Consider the following 22341-nt stretch of genomic DNA (forward strand, 5'->3'; position numbering starts at 1 on the left):
TGGCGACTCCTTTAAAATTCGTTTATTCTTAAAATTCTTTCAAAATTGAATCAATTGATTATTTTTTGAGTCACCGTGACGTTTCGCCCTATTCGAATAGAGTAGGGATGTAAACATATATAATATAGTTATGTATCAAATGCATGTATATGCAACACTATTTTATAAATAAATCAACATATATCATATTCATAGTTTTTTTATATGATACATAACTATATTAAATTGTCGACATTTTTTTTGAATCTATTACGATTTGGATGAGATTTGAGAGAAGAAAATTTCAAATTTGAATTGTTTGGAGCTGTTATTTGGGAGAGATTGACATCAATTAGATTTGCATGATTTGGGGAACTGACATTTAATTTTATATTTTATTTTATTTTTAATCTCAACAAAGTAGTTGTATAATGTATAAAATGTGATGTATACGGAAGAATGGGATTTATCCGGATGACAACAATTTTAGGAGATTTTTGTAAATTGGATAAAAATAGGGACAAAATGTAATCTGCTCCTTATACTATGTGATTCTTAAAAAAATTACTTGAAAGTATGGCCCAATAATAACTTATCGCATTCAATATTTATTCCAATCCAATAAATACATGAAACATGTCTTTATATATTAGTATACAACATAGTTAATTAATATGCGTTTATCTTAGTTTATAATTTAACATGATAAATTAGTATAATTTAATATAAATATTGAAATACATATAAGAATAAAAAATTTATCTGCCAGGCACTAAATTGATTTATTAATCGCTAAATCAAGTTTAAGCCAATTTTGACTTTTAGGCCGTGTTTATGTCCAAATTTTACATTTATTTCCCCATATAGTTGTCTTATGGCCCTAGATCCAAAGTGATAGTATCTTTCTAGATTATAGTATCTAAATGTCTTTGATAATATCTTTTCCTTTATAAATCAAATATCAGAAAATAATTACTAAAATCACACTCCCTTGGATAGTATTTTACTCCAATGAGCTAGGTACATCTAAAAAAAAAAATATTCTTAGTCAGTGTATATAATAAGTTAAATCTCGAGAGTGAAATCGATTAATTTATAGATGATCAAGTCATTTTATAATATAATATAATATAGGTCAGCTGTTGTTCAAGGAGAGTAGTTGCAAAACAATCACAACCAAATTTCTATCAACTTCCAAAAATTTCTCTTAGTACATACTCCGTATATATCAAGCAATATATTCAATAGAATTGCAACAATTTATACAGGAAATTATTAGAATTCGCAACTCAGTGAAGCCTCAATAAGTGAAACCTGTATATATGTATATCTAGAAATTTTCTTTGTGGAAATTGAAACGAGTGGATGAATTTAAACTAAATTCTTGACACAGCCTTCTAAGTGGTTTTGTAAGAGTAGGACTTCCGCAGTAAAACACCCCTGCAAATATAAAAATATGTGACAATTGAGCGTCAAAAATTAGCTAAAATTGGAACATTTGTTTATTATTAAGGGCTTACCAATTCGAGAAGATGGATGGGCTGCTGCCAACCTAGAGAATACCTTTCTCCAATTTGGTCTTGCAAAATGTGTTCTTATCTGTTACATTGGAAGTGTTACAATCAATATACTGACGTAACTATAAAAGTAATTTGAACCTAATACTTCCAACGCAGAGCATAAATTTAAGTGTAAAAATTCATAAAATTGCAACAAATAGGATATATACCCGACTGTCGGAGACAACATCAACTCCATTTTTAGCATGTTGTAGTGATTGCACCATTGCAATAAGTGCAGATCTAGCATCTCCTTCTTCATAAACACTAGTTAAATAGTTGTGCATTTCCATCATTTCCTGTATAATATATCACTTCCAATTATATACTATGTATTTAAGTTAATGTTATTGAAAATTAATCAACTCACATTATGGTCATATTCAGCAATATCATCCATAACACCCTTGAACCAATCAAATGATCCTTGTTCTCTGGTCACCCAATAGAAATATGCTCTGTGAGGACCTCTCCTATTACTTGATGATTCACCAATTTGCTGATTCTGCAGTAATTCGATTTCGTTATGTTCTTAATTAGAAAAAGAGTTTAACTTCTGTACACGGATAATATAGAAGAATTTTTATATTAGGTTAAAGTATACTGTTAAACTATCAGTGTATATAATTTAAATCATTAGCAAAATTATGGTTTTGAGATTAGGTACTTACAGATTGAGATTCATTGTTAAGAAGGTCCTTTAAAATGCTAATAAATGGTGTTGCTCCTATTCCCAAGCCAATTAGTAGAAGGATATCATATTTCTTGTAGTTCTGAGCTGGTGCACCATAAGGTCCTTTGATCATGATCTTCGGAAATCTGCATCGAAAAGATAAGAGTAAATATAAGTTCTATCATGGTTCATGAACATGAAAATCAGTAGACATAGAACAACATGGAAACGTACTCGGATTGAGCCTGTTCAACATCTGTATATGCTTTAGTTTCCATTCTAACAAGACTTCCCTTCCTTGATTGTGCTACTTGATCAGGCTCACAGGCCTGCTAAAGGAGAGCTTATTAAAATCAGAAAAGGCTAAAAATAAGTAGAAGAAAGAAGGGGAGTCCTAGTAGCTCAGTTTGTTGGCTACCTGAATTATAGAGTTTCATAAGATTAGTGATATGAATGGATCACCAATTTATCGAATTTTTGTTAGTGTTAGCTCATTAGACTTGTAGAACTCATCGAATAGAAAATGTAAGTGATCTGGAAACGCGAATTTAACAAATTTATCACCTTCTCAAATCTGGTTTTTAGCTCTGTAGTCCAGTCTCCCAACGTACGTATATGAACACTTAGATAGTTGTCGTCTGGTGCTGAAGTGATTGAGAATGGATGCCTGTAAAAATTGATAAAGTTCCTTAGCGCAAATAGACGTCCAGATTTGTAAATGATCATTGCATAGTTTGAGCTTTCTTCATTTACCATTCGAAGGTTGATATATCAGGACATTTAACAAAAAGGTACATTCCACTCTTATACTTGAATCCTGGAGGTTTACTCATGTATAATGCTAGTACATTCCCTGTATATGTGACAGCCTGCAATTTTTTTTTTGCATCAAATCAAAGCTAAATTCAGAAAGTTCTTATGAATTTGACATAAAGCTTGTTCGAAGCTAAAACCTTTATAATATTGACATTGTCGCTGTGCTCATAGACGATGAGAATTCTTTCCGTAGCATATGCAAGTACCGGAACTGCAAGGTACATCCATGTCTGCATAACAAAGATATTTCTGATATCTCAATCATCATCACTAGTTTGATTAAATTGATCTTAAATGTCAACAAACTAAACGCCCTTAATCATATCGAAACAACATGATTGATATATGTGCATTTTTCAAGTTATGCAGTAGTTGGATTTCTTCTCTTAACTGCAAAGTTAGGAAATGTCAAAAGGTTTTCAAAATCCAAGTGAACATACATACCGTCTTTTTGTACCATTCTTTTGTAAGGTATATGAAGTAGCCATGGAGGACCAAGAGGATGTAGACGAGGACCAGAAGATGATGTGCATACCAAAACGCATTAAATCCTGCTAAATGATGGAACGGCCATGGCAATTTGATGACGTTCCTTCTGAACGAATGTAAAGCCAATGTGAAGGTGAAAAGCATGAAAAGTGTCATCAGAATGCCTGTTACACCTGGAATAGACGCCACCAGGTCCAAGTAACTCGGTTGGTGGTAGTCGAAGTTGCTTCCAAGAAATGTCATAAATTTACTCTGTGGACACGTTGTTAGTTTCACAAAATTGCAGCTGGTATGGAAAAGTGCGTGAATAAACGTTGCAACAGCAATTCCCAATGCAATTATCTTATGGAAATTGATATTTTCATCAAAGGGAAATATTGAACCAAGGAAAGTTTCTCTGAGCTTAGTAAGAGTTCTTCTGCATACAGGAAAAAGAACCAGAGCCATGTTGAACTTAAGAGTCTCTCCTGTACCTTTAGCAATGCAAACGCAATAACCCATGATCTGAAATGCTGATTTTCTTTTAAATTGTTGGAACTTCCAAGTAAAAAGTACCATGTTGATGCACAACCACAATGTTAGGACCCATATTCTTTTCCAGTTTTCTTGTACTTTTTCTGATGTTTTGTAAAAGAATTTGCTGACTGGAGTCCTGTATTCTTTCGGGATCATGGTTTTCGCTAGTGTTTGTGATCTCTTTAGGGTTTTTTCCCCTTCTTCTGAACCCACCATCCCTCTTAGTAGAGCTTCAAGTTGCCACATCTGTTAAGTAGAAAATGAGAAATTATAGGAGGAAACTATTCATCCATTTTAGTCTAACACCACACATTGAAGCTCTTCCTCTAAAAGAATTCTCATAAATTCATTTCTAATAAGTTCATATGGCATAGCACGAGGAGATTTATCCAGTAATATGATGATTGCAATTGAAACTAGAAGCATGACAGTTTCAGGGATCAAGACAATCAAACCATCAATAACAGTAAAACGACAGCAACTTTTTAGTCCCATCCTTACCTCAATATATCCCAAATGATCAGGGTCGAGCTCTTCCATGATTAAAGCTGCGTATGTCGGTGCATGTTGCTTGAATTTTGACAATTTGTTTGCCGAGGCACTCATCACTAGAACCTTTTTCAGAAAAAAAACATATTAAGTAGATAGATACGCTAAAATTGAAGGAAGAAAGTTTTCCAAGGGAAGTTTTCTCACCTCCTTTACCTCTTCCTCTGATAGTTTCCCATCACCATTCTTGTCACACCTGTGAAAATTCACCACCATTAGTCACTCGGAAAGACGGATTTTAGTTTTCATCTCCCATTGATTTAATCTCTTACATGTCAAAGAAAATATGAAGCCTTGCATCAAGAGATTGAGTTGATATGTCTTCCCAAAATCCTCTCACTTCATCTATTGTTATACCATTTTCTGTGTTGATCTTCCTACGCCTAGCCAACGTATCGAATAACTCTCCAGCAAATTCCTTGCTTTCTCCCATTCCTATTATGCAAAACATAGAAATGTTGTTCTACTTTCTTCTCTAACTGAAACCAAGTTTATATGAAATGCCTGTTTCTATACAAGTTTGACAAAAATACCAATACAAGTCCCAAATTTCTCTCTGAAGATCCTCCCATTAACTGCATTTTGATTGAATCGTTTCTCCACACTTCGCCAAGCATCTCCCTCCTTCCCTGTTATTGAAGACATAATTAAGTAAATAAAAGTTAAGACGAGACCATCACATAATTCAATATGGTATCAAAACAGACAGAGATCCTGAGTTCAAATCAAACGACGTTCCATCATCAAAAGGGACTCTACAGTATCAGGCTCGCATATAAGTGGGCATGTTGAACATATAATTAAGTAAATAAAAATGCTTACTCTCGAACATTTTATCTTTTTAGATGAGATGGTCACACAATTCAGTACCTGTAGTTGATCTGTCAAGAAACCGCAAGCTCTTGAGCCCTCTAGTAGCTCCTGATTCCATCCGCCCCATTCTTGGTACAACGCCATTTCTTCGTCTTGAAATGCTGAAATTTCTCTTGAAAGATTTTTGATTTGCAAGCTCTTCTTGTAAACCATTTGCACCATTTATATTCTCATGGACATCGCTCGTACTATCTTTTTCAGCATTTTCAAGAATCCATTTCACTGAATTGTCTCTAGATAAATCCCCATCGTCAATGGGCACCATACTATGTGATTCTCTTACTTCTTCTCTGTTTTTCACAAAATTTTGATGAAAAATAAAGAAGAGTTCGTTAAATCAGTTGTTTGAAAAATACAATGTTTTAAAAAACCATAGTGTCCCCCACTAAAACAGCATGCCAAAATGAAATATTTTATTCATTAGACAAAGTCTTATTTGTGTTTATTTTCTTTTAATTGAATCTTTTTTTAAAACAGCCAAGGAGTAGTTGGATTATAGTTTAGTCACTCAAAGACTGGATTTTTATAATAAGATACTGCAATTTGTTCATTATTCATTAATGTGAATACAATATTTTAATTGTAGGCACATTCCTAGCAAGCTAGAAACAGATCATATGATTAAATTTGCTTCATATTTTATCAATGTTTCAATTTTTACTTAAAACAGAAATTCTAGGGAATCTTTTAGACGTGGTTCGAATTCTTTTATTAATTGAAACGAGTAGTCATTCCGGATCCTTACTTGTAAGCACGTCGTCCTCCACCTTGTTATTTTTTTTGTTGTTTTTGGTAATCTTTTTCTCTTTTATGCTTTTGGGTTTTGGAATTTTCCTTAATAAAAAATAATCTCAACTTCAAACGTGGTATTGACAATTCTATAGAAGAAAGAAAAAAAAAAATGTTTTGACAACTCTATAGAGTACAGGCAAATAACTACTACTCTTTAACGCGGAAATAAAGTTTGGACTAAAATATGCGTAGCTATTAACATGAAATATTAAATATTTAGGGGTAAAGCAAATCAAGACAAACTTTGAATATTAGATATGACATCAAAGTCGATTTATCAGTCTGACATTAAGTTTGTAAGAATCTTATTTCGAAGCAGTTTTTGCTTTTTTGATCTTTTTATTTTATATGTTTGTGCAAGAAGATAGGATTTCACTTTGACTGTACTCCGAAGCTTAAGATGAATTTGAACACTGAAAATTTGCGTGCGATTAACTAGTTTGTATCAGCTCATATACAGTCATACTCATATCAGTACACGAAAGCTTAAAGATATCTCAATGTAACACAAGTAGATTCAGTTAGCTTTATTAGTTAATTTAGTGCACTTTTAAGTGGTGAAGTTAAGTGCATTTTAGTTGAAACCTCTATTCTAGGTGTGTCCCAAATGGACCAAAATCTCTTCCAAACCAATTCCTAAATGGATATATGAAACTTACCAGGTAAGAAGATTAGAAACTCTTATCGCATCAAAAGAGACACCTCAAATTTACTATAATGTCTGTCTCATGAATCTCCCAATTTTCTTTCCTTTTTTCCTTTCTTCTTTCTTGGATATGGTAACCCACATTCAAACTCCCCCTACTCAAGAAGCCTAACAATGGCTTCTTCCACTTTGCTCCCTTGATGACTCGAACCCCCAACTATAATTGGAGGTGGAGGGCCCTTACTATCCCTCACTCGTCCATGTAGGTGAATTCTTATGTACAAGCTTTTCTTCCATAATCCTATAATGTCTAATTTCTATAGTACTAATTAATAGTAGTGAGAGGAAGTCTTGAATCTCTCAATGAATGAGCGTCATCTGCAATATGTTTTACATCTCCATTTGCTTGCTTCTGTGATTTTCCATCCCAAAATGATTTCAACAACTCCTCGAAAGAAGGAGTTTTGAGCTCTTCAATCGAACCAGCACTTGGTATACTGAAAGCTCTCTTTTTTGGTGTAGAGCAAGATGGTTCGTCGACCTATTACAAGTGACAGATTTGGAGAAAAGAAGTACATGAATATAATGTCGCAGGTACATGAATAATGTCATTTAAACAGAACAAATACAGATTTTCTATCATATGACACGATGTCCTTACCATGTACTCTTGTGAAAGACATTGTCCTGCATGATCTGTAATCTCAACAACCTTGTGGTGGTGTCCACTCTTCAATTCTCTCAGCTCTCCACAAGAAGGAACAATCATGGAATCAAGGTTCCCACAAGCATCACGGTCAAGTTGTAAAGAATCTGCAGAATTTAATTTAGTTAACTGGATGATACCAAACAACCAACAAAAGTCATTAATATATGTGTAAAAAACTTGGTAACGTACAGTCAATGGAACAGAGAAGGTTTTTGCTGGCAACATCAGTGTCTTCAAGAGTAGATGACACACCAGACGAAAACTGTGCACGCAGTGCTTCAGTGGCATTCATTCCTTCACTAAAAAATGTACAAGCTCACAGTAAATAACAAGTGAAATATTGGAAATAAGAGATAAAAGCCTTGAATAACAAGTGAATCAACCAACCTAACAATTTTATCCATAAACGCAACATTTCTTTCCTCTAGATTGATCAAAGAGCGTTGAGCATTCGTCCATTGTTCAGCACCCAATTTTGCCTTTTGCAGACTGCACAGTACATATTCAAGTAAGCAGAGAGGCCAAGAAAAACTCACAGACGAAAAGAACACATAAATTTTCTTCAGAAGTGATATGTGATATGCTAGGAGGAATACCAATTCTGTAGCACCCCCTCCATCTCTTTCTTTCCCTTTTCCACAGAAGCAGTATCCTCAAGATAATGGCATTCAGCCTTTTCCATATAATTGGTCCATTCGTCTTTGACTGAAGTAGTTGAATCTTGCATGGTTGACATCTCTTGTTTTAGTTTGCTGGTTCGGTTGTAAGCACTTTCTCGGAGGTCATTGATTGCAGTTTGAACCTAGAGCAAACCAAGTAAAAAATCCAATTAGCTTTCGCAGCCTAAAGTAGAAAAAGTAAATGTCAATGATTGTCCTCCCAGATCCACAATGCATTCTTCTTGTCACTTATAAAGGGAGTACTAGCGTAGAAAAAAAATTCAAACATAAACTAGGCAAGGTAAAGGAAGGTCACACATTTATATCATTGTTGTCTTCAAAGTTAGCTTGACTATAAGAAAGTGCATCTATTTTTGCCATATTCATCGATCAATGAAGTTACTATCTTTTTGCCTAGTTTTAGGGATAATGGAAATTTTAGCCGCAACTGAGTGCCTTTCTTCAACTGGTGAAGCAAATTATGATGCATTTATATGACTAATAAGTGATCATACCAATTTTTTCTTCCTAGCATTTGATCCTTCAAGAAGTTCTGCCACTTTCTGCAAGATTTGCCTCTCCTCATTGGCAGCACATTCCTGTAAAAGGCGAATATCCGTATAAAATGGGGCAAACAATCATATTGACCTTCATGAAATGAGAGATGTTCATGGATGACATCATTACCTCAAACTTCTTTTCTAGTTCAGAAAACTTCTGGTCACTGACGGTCTGTGCATCTTCAACTATATCACCCAATTGGGAGACATGTTTATCCAAAGTCTTAAAGAAGTTGCCAGTAATTTGAGAAAATGACCTTGATGTTGTGATTGTCCTGCAGTGAGCCTATATAAAAAAGCATCCAAACTTTATCACCCAAACTTGGGAAGGAAAAAAGAGGGATATACAGAGGGCAACTGAGGGGAGAAGAGGGAAGAGCTCACAAATAGAAACTACTGATACCTCACGTTGTTGTGCTGCAAATGCAATTAGTTTCTCTTCCTGGCTGAGAAGACTCTTTTGAAGATCATTAACCAAGGTATTGGCCTCTAAGGCGATCTCCTCAAAAAACTACATTTCAAAAACAAAAAATAGAGATAAGCAGAAAATACTACCTGGGATTTCTCAGAGAATTATAAAAAGAGGGCATACCTCTCGGAGAGCAGATGAATGGTTAGAAACTTCAGTGTTTAAACGGTCAAAAGTTGAGTGAGCATTGCCATCGAGCTCCCCGGCCAAACCATCTAAAGCTTTGATACCAGAACCAAACCTGATTTTCAAATTGTCTAGGAGACCTCGAAGCTCCTCCATAGCCTGAAAAGTACACCAAAACTCTTACTGATTTACTGATCAACATGAGTGCAAGACTCGAAGTACATGAGTGCTTCTGAGATTTCTCTAAAAGGGTCTGTAGGGGGTTGATAATCACATCATTGTCTAGGCAATATTGCAAAAGGCCAATTGCTAAATTTAACAAGTCAAGGATGCCTAAATCTTTGCACACATGACATTATGAAAGCAATAAATTGTGTAGGAGCATATATAGAAGTATAGTCTTTTCCCAGAAACATTGTAGAGTGTCTTCTTTAACAGGTATACAAAGTCAAGTTTACCTCAATCTTGGTAGACACAAAGGACTGCATGTCTTCCTCCATGTGTTTGAGTTGTTGCTCTTGTTGTGTGGCTGAGCAAGCAACACTCTTATGCAGAACTTCAAGTTGTTGAGTTAATTGGGATTGGAACTTTTGGATGAGAACTTTGTTTCCATGTTCTATTTTGTCCTTGCGCTCTGAAATCAACCATTATCAGTATAGCGGGTGCAAGAGCCTTTATTTTGAGAAAGAAAATCATTACGGATTTCAGGTCTTTATGTTGACCTACCAATCTTTGCAAACAAGTTCGAGACATCTGATGCAGCATGTTCCAGCTCAGCTCGAAGTTCAAAGGCCTGAGCAACCAGTGATTTTTCTGGTGGAATACATACCGATTAAATATCTCATACAACTATTACAAAAGGTAAAACAACTCCAAAGAAACCATACCGTCTCATACAACTATTACAAAAGGTAAAACGACTCCAAAGAACCCACAGTGTCTCCACCAATGAATTTGGTAATTCCTTTAAGAGAAATATGATCCCCATCCCCAAAAGTGTTTATAAGAATCACTAAAACCTTGCACCCCAACCCTAATAATATTGTTTGTTTCATTTGAACCTTGCTTTATCCACCCACCCCAGTAAAAGTAAATTCCTCCCAAAGCTGGTCCATAGGAAAAACATGCAATTTCAGCAGAAAGCAATTGCAGATGATTAATCAAAAGAGTCTGCCTTGACTATGCACAGAGAATGCGGCTTACCAGACTTTAGAAGGTTTGTTATCAGAAATTCCTTTTCTCTAATTGTTGTAATTGCCAGCCTATGTTTCTCTTCGAGATCAGCCAAAGTATGCTGAGTTTCCTGAAGCTTTTTCTGGAAGACACAAAATTATAGCTAATATCCATAAGAAAGAGTTGAACAACAAAAGATAGCTACTGAATGTTAAAGAATGACAAAAGTCCCACATCGGTGGTTAATGAGATGGGTGGACTCCTTATAAGGCTTGGGCAATCATCGTCCCTTTGAGCTAGCTTTTGGGGCTCACCCGATGTTGGGACCCCAAAATCAAAATTGCCCACGCACCAGATGCTAAGCACTGGGCGTGAGGTGGGGTGTTTAAGACTGACAAAAGTCCCACATCGGTGGTTAATGAGATGGGTGGACTCCTTATAAGGCTTGGGCAATCCTCCTCCCTTTGAGCTAGCTTTTGGGGTGTGAGTTAGGCCCAAGACCTAATTTAACACTGAAATTAGCAGGGGTCTGAACTCCATATACCTCTGTCTTGTCAAGTTTGCCACTCAACTCAGTGGTCAACAACTGCTGAGAATTGTACAGTTCCTGAAGCTCCATATGTTGCTGTATGCAGTAGGCAAAAATGTAACGAGTTACGAGTTCCGGATGATTAATTAGATTCTAGCTGAGTAATTAATCAGTAGCATACCTTGTCTTTTGATTCTGAGTCAAGTTCCATCCGTTCTATCTTTTCAGACATTGCCTAAGAGAGAAGAAAAAACATATTGACCACACATAAGAAAAGATTACATGATAATCCAAACCAATCAATGGATCAGTGAGCAGGGCCTAACCTTTTTCTCTGCTTCCTCTTGGAGATATCTATCTCTTGGTATGTAGATACCATTCTTCTCTCTTGCAGCGTACACCTCTGTTGGCATTAGAATGGAAATTTATGTAATCAAAACATTTAAATAATTTAAAGCAACTAACATCCAAGATAGAGATATTCATGCAGAAAGAGAAGAAGAAACCAGTTCAACACCTTGCTTCAGCCTTTCAATTTCAGAATATAAGTCCTTCATCAATGCAGATTTCATCATCTTCTGGTTAATCTAAATAACAGCAAAAGAAAAGTTAACCACGTTTGGACTAAAATTCTTTTAAGAATGTTTGATTGACCAGAAAACTGACCTCTGGCTTATTTTTTATGTTTTTGGCACGATGAGCATAATCTAAAGTGCTGAGTGTCTCTTCCATGGAGTGAATGGAGGGTGATACTGTCGCAATAATGCATGTCTTTGTTTTCCCTCCCAATGAATCCCTCAACAACCTTGTTATTTTGCTCTCCCTGACAAACCAACAAATGTTCTCAGGGTCTGTAAAAAGCTTCATACATATAATATTGTCTTATATAAAAATGAATATTTTAAGCACCTATATGGGATATGACCAGAGTGCTCAACTAAAGCATTTATTACACGACCAAGTGTAAGCAAACTCTTGTTGATTTCCCCAGCTTCCCTTGCTCTGCCCTGGAAAAGAAAATCTATCATCTAGTACAGCTTAATATAATGTGAACAGAAAAAACACAATCAAAGTGGGCAAAAGAACCAAAAAGAACTTGAGAAGTCTCTTCCAGGATAAGTTGGCATGAAAAAGGAAAATTTATGACATTGCTAAGCAACTTTTGCACACTCATTGGTTTGGTTCTCTTTTCTCTTTTTTTCTTTTTCTTACTAATAAAGTTGCTAAATGCAATGGCTAACAAATTACAGAATTTTAATGTCTCACCTCTCTTGCACCAGAACGTGAAATGTTTTCAGAACCCGCAAGGTCTACAAGATTCAGTTTACCACATTTGATCATCTCTTCCCCTTCTGGAGTGTATTCCTTGATGTGAATTGTGATAGAGAATATAGAATGAGAACGACTGCTCTGTTTGTTGAGCAGAGTTTCAGCTGTACGCCTTTTAGCGGAACCTTTCTCCAAGATATTGTAGATTTCATTTGCAGAGCTTACTAACTCCTCTTCCAGGCCTCTAACAAAAACTCCACCCTTACCATCTTCCATCAGAGCTAATGGTTTCTTGGATTTGTCATCTGTAAACTTTGTACATTCCTCTGGAGCTAAAAGATCGGATATTTCCTCGTTATACAGCTCCAAAAATGTTACTTTCACGCTATATTCAGCACTTTGAGCTTCCAATATGTCAAAGATTTGCTTAATAGCTCGTGGGATAACACCTGCATCACTTGGAAATTCCCCATTCTAAATGGGGTGAACTGTAATGTATTATTATAAAGAAGAAAGTAGCATAAACAAATTCATCTCTAACAGACAACCACCAACCTTCTTTCTTCCCCCTCCCTCCATTGTATAAGTTTTCCCGGTTCCTGTCTGCCCATAAGCGAAAACGGTGCAGTTATAGCCCTCTAGAACTTCAAATACAATAGGGCAGATTGCCGAATCATACAAGTCCTTTTGTTTGGACGTAGGACCATAGACCTGGACAGCATTATCCAGCAGAATGTTAGTGTCAGCTCAAGAAACACCTGATGTCTGATTCACATCCTTTATGGGCATTCAGTTTCAATCAATATAGCAAGCAAAAATACTCCCAATCCCCAAACTAGTTGGAGTGAGTTTTTAAAATACTTGTATCCATTCTGCTCTAAACAGGTAATGTGTCCGAGTTATTACATCAAATTACTTTTTTTAACTATCCACTATATTCTTATTATAGAACCAATAGTATCAGATAAGGATAAGAGAAATTCATACCTTATCAAAGACAAATGTTTTGTCAATCTGCTTATTAGCTATGTTCTGCATAGCTGAAATTTCTCTTCTTCCCTCATTGCAGGAAATCACTGCTGGTGTATTCGATCTCATCTCATCCTCACTCAAAGGCCTGCATAATTCACAACAATTCCATCAAATACAATCAATTCAATTCAGGAAGTTAAACCTACACTAAAGCTCCAAAATGCACTAATTCTACTAACCTGCAACGCACAATAACCTGCACATTGACGCCTTTATCTTTGTCATGCCTCCCACTCATATTCCCTTCCGCCAATCGCAGATCTCTAACCACCTTTTCACTAGACCGCGGCGTCTGTGATGGTGACCGCGAAACATGGCCTCTTCTCTGTGATGGCTCCATTTCCAGAATGATCCCCTTATACTCCAATCTCACAATCGTTTCTGCCGATTCTCCGATTCAATTCAACTCGATTCCAAATCTGAGAACAAAAACTTGATATGGCAAAACAGAGCTTCCAACTCGAATGCGCTGAAACAGTTTAATGAAAGGTAAAATGCAAATCTTCACATCAAATGTCGAGAAAAATACAAACGAAAATTCACCATCAAATTGAAAAAGACTAATGAATACTAGAGATTCATCATTCAAATAACAAAATGAAATCCGTCGATTGATTCATATGCATTCATATGTACGATATTAAAAAAATGAAGAGGAAATGGCGTAGACTTACCGACGATCAAATCGCCTGCAATGTGAAGAAGAAGGGCGATATATTAGAGAGAAGATTTTGGAGAGAGAATTTAGTGATTTGAAAAGATAGAGACTGATAAATTTGGTGAATTATTTTCTAATTTCAGGTTATAATAAAAATAGAAGGGATTGAGAGAGGGGAGAGGAGGAGCTAGCTGTATGTTCTCTAATATTCGCGTGAGGTGAGATAAAGTTGAAGAAAAGCACAGATTTTGTGGCTGTTACATGCCATTTGAAATTGATTTTTGACCGTTGTAACATAAAAACAAAAAAAGAAAATTTTTAAAATAATTGAAGGACCTTCATATGAGAAGGGGCATTCTTTTGCTAATTATTACATGACTTGCCATAGAGTTTAATTACAAGCATATGCAACTACTTCAATTTGTACTTCTTTTCAAAATTGCTTTAAATTGTTTTATTTTAGCGTTTTTCAAAAATAGTCTTTCTACATTCACAAGATTATGGTGTGTAGGTTGTATAAATATTATTTTTTTCCAAACTTCACTGGTAGAAGTACATTGATTATTGTAGAGTAATTTAGAGAATTTAAAAAATTATGATACTTTGAATCTCTTAAGTCTTAATCAGAGTTCATTAATAATCCTAATGTTACTAATGATCATAAATAAAGAAGAATTAAATGCTTAACTAAAAGATTAATGCAAAAAAAAAGGCGAAAAACTACATACTGACATTTGGATAATTCTTAATTGAGAGGCAAAAAAAACATCTAGAAATTCAACCAAAAAGCGAAAAATGGTTGAATGATGACACTGTATTAAATAAATTCGATAAAGATAGAGGAAAAAAATATGCCAAATGGTGTTTATTAATTTGTGTGTTAATTAGCAATGTGAAAATAATTACTAATACTCCACTTTACCAAATTAATGGCTGGTTTGAGGATGAAGATGATATAGGGCGACCAATCTAAAAATGTAATGAAAAGGGTAATGGTTAGCGATAATGGCAAAGATATACAAATTACGTATTATTTTTCTCTTTTGAATTTCAGGAAAAGATCAACTCACAAGACCTTAATTATGCGCACTTGATTTTGTCGAATCATACTAATTGGTGTAGCTAATTAGTGATAAAATAATAGAAGAATTTGTCTAATTACAATTTAGTGATGACATTGTATGCAAAGATATATATCATATATATTTTTATTTAATATATAAATACTTAATGTGGGTAAATTTTCACCTATAGGAGAGCATCAATTTCTTATTACTAGTAAATTTGAGGATTACCTTAAAATACATGAGTTAAGTGCAACGGATAATGTTGGTAGGATTTTGAATTATTTTCTACTCTTAACTTTGAATTCAATAATTCTCTAATATTAGACTGATGAGGACATAGTAGTCATCTAGTTTAGTATACCCAATAATACAAGTTTATGAATTTTTCGTATTTCATTTGTCGTTTACGTATACATTTGCAGTAATATTCTATTCTACTCAAGGATCGATGTTGATTCAAAATTCAAATGATGTGTTTTGTTAAAAATAAAAAATGTGTTTTGTTCGGAAAATAAAATAAGAAGAAGAGAAATTACTCGTACCTTTTATTATGAATTTGGATATCAAGGAGCGTATGCAATTGAAATAACTCAAAATTATGAAATATTAATATCAATATCAAATTTTAATATTGCCAAAATTAAATAATCAGGTGATATTTCTCTTTTATAGGTACTTGATAAAAATATATATAAAAAAAAGTGTATTTTGTTTGTAAATTGGTCCAAAACACTATTATTATCAGATAATATAAGTTTGAATTTTGGTGATGTTATAATCAAAAGTAAGAAAATTCTCTAGAAACAAAAGATGTATTTCTTATGACAATTACATGTATAATACCGTCTGATATTTCTATTAAGGCTAGTCTATGAATAAATTCTGCAATTCTATTAAATTATAAAATAAAATACTCAAAGTAAGAAAATGATGTTTGAATTAAAGAAGGTTGCCGTCTTAAATTTATTGACTAGATTAGAGCGTTGAGTTTACCTTATCAAAATATTCCAATAAAGATTTAGAAATGAGGATTTCTTAATTATGTACCTTAGTTCAATATCTTTATCACAATTTTTTATTGTTATATTTTATTTTTTTTCAAGTGCTTTTGATAAAGTCGAAGGTCTATCGATAATCATTTTTCTGTCTTATAAAGATAAAAATAAAAGACTATACTTGTGAAAGATTATATTAGATATGTTATGTTGTAACTATTACTTAATTATGCCCTAGAAAAACATTATATGTACGTAGTTACTCTAAAAGTATGGGACCACTTGAATCAGGGGTGTAGCTATAGCCACCTAGGATTTCCAACTGGGCACCCTTTGTCGGAAAATTACATTATATACATATGCCAAATTTTATATTTAAAGGATATATATTTAAAATTGGACATACTTGGCCAAAGTTATGTCTTTGCATAGTGATAATGAGTGTCCATTAGAATGGCAGAGTTTCGGATTCAAACCGTAAATAGCACAATATATTTTTATTTTATTTTAACAGTCACACGCTATTATTTTTAGATACGCTTAATAATTTTTTTGATTCCAACGCTGACTTGAATGGCTCCATAAGGAGCTGTATAGCTTCTTATTAAAAGCGAAATAGCCGTTACTAGTTCCTATATGAATTCTAATGTTCATTTATACGGTAAACAAGGAGTTAATATCTCATATTGTCACTTAACTTTGAAAAGTTTACTTAGAAAGTCAATTGTTTATTTAGAAAGTAACTCAACTTTGTTTTATTATTCAAAAGTCAATAAGTTGTTGATGTTTCATTTAAAATCACTCAACTATTGATATTTCACTTAGAAAATCATTTAACTATTGATACTTCACTTAAAAAGTCACTCAATCAATTTAAATAATTTTTTCATAAAATTTTATTGAAATTTAATTCTTTTAAAACTATTTTTAAAGAAATATATCAATTTTAATTATCTTATTAATCACAATTATTATTTTTTTATTTTTTTTATTTTTAAAAACGTGCAGTAACAATTGACCCCAAAGAAAAAACCTTTTCCATTTTAGCAATTGTATAACCGGAATTAAATATGTTAAAAAATGATCCAAAAATGGTTGGACTTGATGAGAAGAAATAAAAAAATACGCAGCACAACACCAATTTTTTTTATTATTTTGTTTAAAAAATATGTAAAACAAAAATTATATTTCAATAAAATTCAATAAAATAATTAACATAAGCATCTTATTTTTTTTAAAATAGTTTTAAAAAATTATATTTTACAAAATTTAATGAAAAAAATAAATTAAATTAGTTGGGTGACTTTCTAAGTAAAATAACAATAGTTAAGTGACGTTTTAAGTCCACTATTAATAGTTGAGTGACTTTCGAAGTAAACAACTCAAAGTTGAGTGACTTTCTAAGTGAATTATTCAAAGTTGAGTAGTCATTTAAGATATTAACTCCGTAAACAAGTGTAACTATATATAGGTCATTCAAATGCAATAATTTCGGTAGAGATCGTCTATATATATATTTAAAATACCACTAAATAAATATAAATATAAATAATAAATTTGAAACCTATAAATTAGTTGGTATGTATTTGTAGAATTTGAAAGAACACAAAATTTGTGGAAATTTTCTCTCTGACTTAATTCTGCCTTAATTACATTCCTTTATACAATCTATTAAGGTCTACTGTGCAAATACTAAAAGGACTAAAAGCTAATTACAAAAATAAAATAACAACCTGTACCTGAACTAGACACCTCACACTATTCTAGAAACTGCTAAGGAAAATACAACTGGATCCTTATTCAAAATGGGCCAGCTTCCAGCTGCAGATGAAAGCCCAAGCATTTAGGCCCTATCATCATTTCATTGGCCATTTATTTCATTAGTCCAAATACTCTTCTGAATGTATATTCATTTCCGACACAAGCAAAAGATAAGTTCACATCATTCTCTGTCGGAGGCATCAATGGATGGCTTGTCTGCAACATCCCCCCTCAAGTTAGAGGGGAATGAAAAAACCCCTAACTTGTCCATTATTTGACGATGAGAAACCCCAGAGAGAGGCTTAGTAAACAAGTCAGCAAGCTGATGAGACGAAGGGATGAAGGACAATGTAATGAGACCGCAGAGAAACTGTTGCCGTACGAAATGACAGTCCAAGTCAACATGCTTCATTCTCTCATGGAAGACGGGGTTGCGAGCAATGTTAATGGCAGCCTAGCTATCAGAATGAAGAGGAATCGGCAGAATAGATGGAACAGAGAGATCTGTAAGTAAGCGGACCAACCAGGTCAGTTCCGCAGTGACCCTTCGCATGGATCTGTATTCAGCTTCGGCGGAGGACAAGGAAATGGAAGTTTGTTTCTTTGATTTCCAGGAAATAGGTGCACCACCTAGAGTAATGAAAAAAACACTAACTGATCTTCGTGTATCCTTGCAAGACGCCCAATCTGCATCGCAGAAGGCAATGAGGTTCATTGATGGAGTAGAAGAAAGGAGAATGCCTTGACTAGGATCTGCACGAAGATATTTGAGAACTCGAAGAGCAATTGTATAATGGGCAACAGTAGGTCTTTGCATAAACTGACTGAGGGAAAGGACAGCATAAGAGAGATCAGGCCTGGTATGTGTGAGGTAATTAAGTTTTCCAATTAAATGCCTATACATAGTTGGGTCTGATAATAAAGGTCCATCATCTACCTGCAGCTTGACATACGGATCGAGAGGGGAAGAAACAGGAGAACCTGTACAATCAAACTCCTTGAGCAGATCCAAGGTAAATTTTCGTTGACTGATTATGAACCCCTGCTGCTCTCGTATGATTTCCATACCCAAGAAATAATGTATATCGCCCAAATTCTTAACCTTGAACTTAGAATCAAGAAAATGAGTTATGTCGGTAATCTCTAAGCTGTCATTACCTGTAAGTAATATATCATCAACATAGACCGCCAGAATCGAGACCAGATCACTAGTGACCTTGTAGAATAGAAAGTAGTCATTCAAGGAGCTAGAGTATCCTTTGAAGCTCAAAGCCCCAGCCAGATGTGCATACCATTGCCTTGAGGCCTGTTTAAGTCCATATAGTGATTTTTGTAGGAGACAAACATGATTTGGTGTGGGGGGTAGAAGACCAGCTGGAAACCGCATATACACCTCCTCTTGTAATTCACCATGTAAAAAGGCATTATTCACATCTAATTGGAACACGGGCCAACCTTTCTTGACTGCAATTGTGAGAAGACATCTGATGGTGGTCATCTTAACGACCGGGGGAAATGTCTCAGTGTAGTCGATTCATGCCTTTTATATATCCCCCCTAACTACTAATCTTGCTTTCAACCTTTCAATAGACCCATCTGAGTTGTGTTTCACCTTGTAAACCCATTTACAAGGAAGAGGCTTCTTCCCAAGGGGCAGAACCACTACATCCCAAGTGTGATTGAGTTGGAGAGCTGCAATCTCATCTTTCATAGCTTTAGTCCAACCTGGGTGTTGAGAAGCCTCACCAAAACTGTTAGGCTCAATGACAGTGGATAAAGAATGGAAAATATGTTGGTTAGGAAGAGACATAGCTCCAAAAGAAAAGGAAGTAGGGGAAGTAGGGTGAACAAAACAAGAGTTAGTGACATCAGTGAGAAAGATAGAATTGCATATGAAATCTTGCAAATAGAAGGGAGGCTTACTAGGTCTTATAGATCTCCTAGGAGGCAAATCAGGGGAAGCAGTAGAGTGTGGATCAGTAGGAGATGTGAGATCACAACTTATGGGAATATGAGGAGGATATGGAGTAGGAGGGTTAGAGGATGAGGCAGGAAAGCATGTGGATGGAGGATCTGCATAATCTGGAAAAGGTATATGAAAGGGGAAAAGAAAGTTGGAAGTAGATGGTGAAGAAGTGGTCTCAAAAGGGAAAACATCTTCTTGAAATTTGACGTCTCTAGAGATAAAAACCTTTCTACTAGCCATTTCCAGCACTTTATAACCTTTTTGAGAGGGAGGGTACCCAAGAAAGACACATATTTTAGCTCTTGGCTGAAACTTGTCCCTTGGATGAGATAGAGTGGAAACATAACATAAACAACCAAAAGATCTAAGTCCCTCATAAGAGGGTAGAGAGCCAAAAAGCACTTCAAAAGGTGTCTTCCCTTGAAGTACTCTAGAAGGCAATCTGTTGATTAAATGAGTGGCAGTCAAAATACATTCTCCCCAATATTGGATAGGCAATTTAGATTGGAAAAACAACTCTCTGGCCACCTCCAAGAGATGTCTATGCTTTCTCTTGACAACACTATTTTGTTGGGGAGTGGCAACACAAGATCTCTGATGAATGATCCCTGCAGAACTCAGAAAAGCAGCCTCTTATGAACCTTTACCAAGTTCCAAAGCATTATCAGATCTGATTCTTTTGACTGGTGAATGAAATTGTCTTTCCACCATAGCCAAAAAATCCTTTAAGATTGGAAAAGCATTACTCTTAGTTTTCAAGAGAAAAGTCCAAGTGCCCCTGCTAAAATCATCTACTATGGTTAAAAAATAATTGAAACCATTGTAAGTAGAATCTTTAAAAGGTCCCCCATGTATCAATATGAATTAGTTCAAAAATTCTTTGGGTTTTAATGGCACTAACTGGAAAAGGAAGTTGACTCTGTCTAGCTTAAGGACAAATATGACAAATATACTCAGAATTTGAAGGAAAATGAATGAAACTTATATTTCTCATTGCTGAAAATGGTAAATGCCCTAACCGGACATGCCACAGATTTACATCAGGAACTGCATAGGCAGGAACAGAAACTGAATGAGAATTACAGCCAGAAATAGGACTAACAATATTACTAAAAACATCATTGGAATGACTTCTTTTTGGAAAAACATTTATAATTGATCCTGAATCTATTTTAGTGGGCTGGAGTAGATATAAACCATCTTCTACATCACCAAAAACTCGTTCCTTCCTCATTGAATAGTCCTGTAAGAGACACCCACTAGAAGTAAATAAGACATGACAATTAAGTTGAATACACAACTTGTTAACTGATAGAAGGTTATACTTAAAACCTGGAACATGAAGAATGTTATGCAGAGTGAGAGAAGGCAGAATACTAACACTCTGTGAGTGACAATAATGTTGAAAGAATTGGGCAAACTGATATTCAAAGGCACAGGGAGAGGGGTTAGACACAAAAAATACTTAGAATTGAAGCACATATGCTCAGAAACACCTGAATCATTGATTCAGGTGCTAGAATTAAAAATTGGAAAACATGAAGCAGAATATTTAAGTATAGTACCAGCAACCGCATTCACATTAAATGATGATCCTGATGTGCTTGATTGAGTCAACTTTGCATCTTTGACAACATTGTGTACTAGATTAGAGTACTGCTCCTTGCTAAGATGTTGCATGTAATCATGTGGAAATGCTTCTCCATATTTGTGGTGTGTGTCTTCATTGTCTTCTGTTGATATAGCTGCATTTCCTTTGACTGAAAATCTTCCGGAAACCCTATGAGTCTAAAACAATCCAGCTTCAAATGACCTGTCTTTCCATAGTGATCACAACTCACATTGGGATCGTATTTCACCTTTCTTGGCCTAGATTTTTTAATGTGTTTTCCAGACCTTTGATTGAGATTCCCGAAATTATAAGATGTACCACATCCTTTGTTTTCGAAATTCTGTGATGTATTAGCTCCTTTATTAGCTTGATTCCCAGATCTGAAATTACCCCCCATTTGTCCTGCAGCCATGAATGAAGCAGAATCAGGTGGTATGAGGGCATTCACATATACCTCCCTTTGATTCTCATCTTGGAGAAGTAGACTGTATGCTTAATCAATAGTAGGTAGATGGTTCATCATCAATATGGTTCCTCTTGCTTGGGCATAAACATCATTCAAACCCATTAGAAATTGTATGAGTTTTTGGTCTTCCAAGGACTTAACCAACCTTGCTTTTCCTTCACACGTACACACACATGTACAACATGAGGATAGGTCGAGTGAGTCAAGTTCATCCCATAAACGTTTGAGCTTTGTGAAATACCCAGCAATGTCATTATTGGCTTGAACTAAACCTGATAACTCTTTTTGCAGATGATACAGCTTGGCTCCATTAGATCTCCCAAATCGATTCTCCAAACTGTCCCACAGCTCTTTTGCTGTTTTGGAATAAATTACACTGTCACCAATTTCTTTTGACA

At 34.9% G+C, this 22341-nt stretch overlaps 2 protein-coding genes across 2 annotated transcripts; both read right to left on the reverse strand.

Annotated features, from left to right (window-relative positions):
* Positions 1-1138: 1138 nt before the first annotated feature.
* Positions 1139-5754, reverse strand: LOC102581762 (putative respiratory burst oxidase homolog protein H). The gene is made up of 15 exons (XM_006350838.2): positions 5452-5754; positions 5115-5210; positions 4854-5016; positions 4729-4777; positions 4534-4647; positions 3472-4278; positions 3165-3257; positions 2965-3080; positions 2776-2878; positions 2446-2540; positions 2210-2357; positions 1909-2043; positions 1709-1837; positions 1500-1578; positions 1139-1419 (listed from the first exon to the last, which is right to left on the reverse strand). The coding sequence occupies exons 1-15, from the start codon at positions 5717-5719 to the stop codon at positions 1310-1312; spliced, it is 2505 nt and encodes an 834-aa protein (XP_006350900.1). The 5' UTR covers positions 5720-5754; the 3' UTR covers positions 1139-1309.
* A 1046-nt stretch (positions 5755-6800) lies between these two features.
* LOC102584634 (125 kDa kinesin-related protein-like) lies at positions 6801-14306 on the reverse strand. The gene is made up of 23 exons (XM_006350674.2): positions 14093-14306; positions 13598-13887; positions 13374-13503; positions 12942-13097; positions 12384-12860; positions 12027-12124; positions 11784-11940; positions 11635-11704; positions 11444-11520; positions 11299-11352; positions 11133-11213; positions 10619-10730; positions 10142-10228; positions 9874-10049; positions 9413-9574; positions 9224-9331; positions 8948-9106; positions 8776-8859; positions 8198-8403; positions 7989-8090; positions 7791-7900; positions 7554-7705; positions 6801-7433 (listed from the first exon to the last, which is right to left on the reverse strand). Exons 2-23 carry the CDS (start codon positions 13756-13758, stop codon positions 7218-7220), a joined length of 3135 nt encoding a protein of 1044 aa, XP_006350736.1. The 5' UTR covers positions 13759-13887; positions 14093-14306; the 3' UTR covers positions 6801-7217.
* Between the last annotated feature and the right edge of the window lie 8035 nt (positions 14307-22341).

The sequence above is a fragment of the Solanum tuberosum genome, unplaced genomic scaffold (genome assembly GCF_000226075.1).
Source record: "Solanum tuberosum cultivar DM 1-3 516 R44 unplaced genomic scaffold, SolTub_3.0 scf00128, whole genome shotgun sequence".
In the NCBI taxonomy this organism is placed as follows: Eukaryota; Viridiplantae; Streptophyta; class Magnoliopsida; order Solanales; family Solanaceae; genus Solanum; species Solanum tuberosum.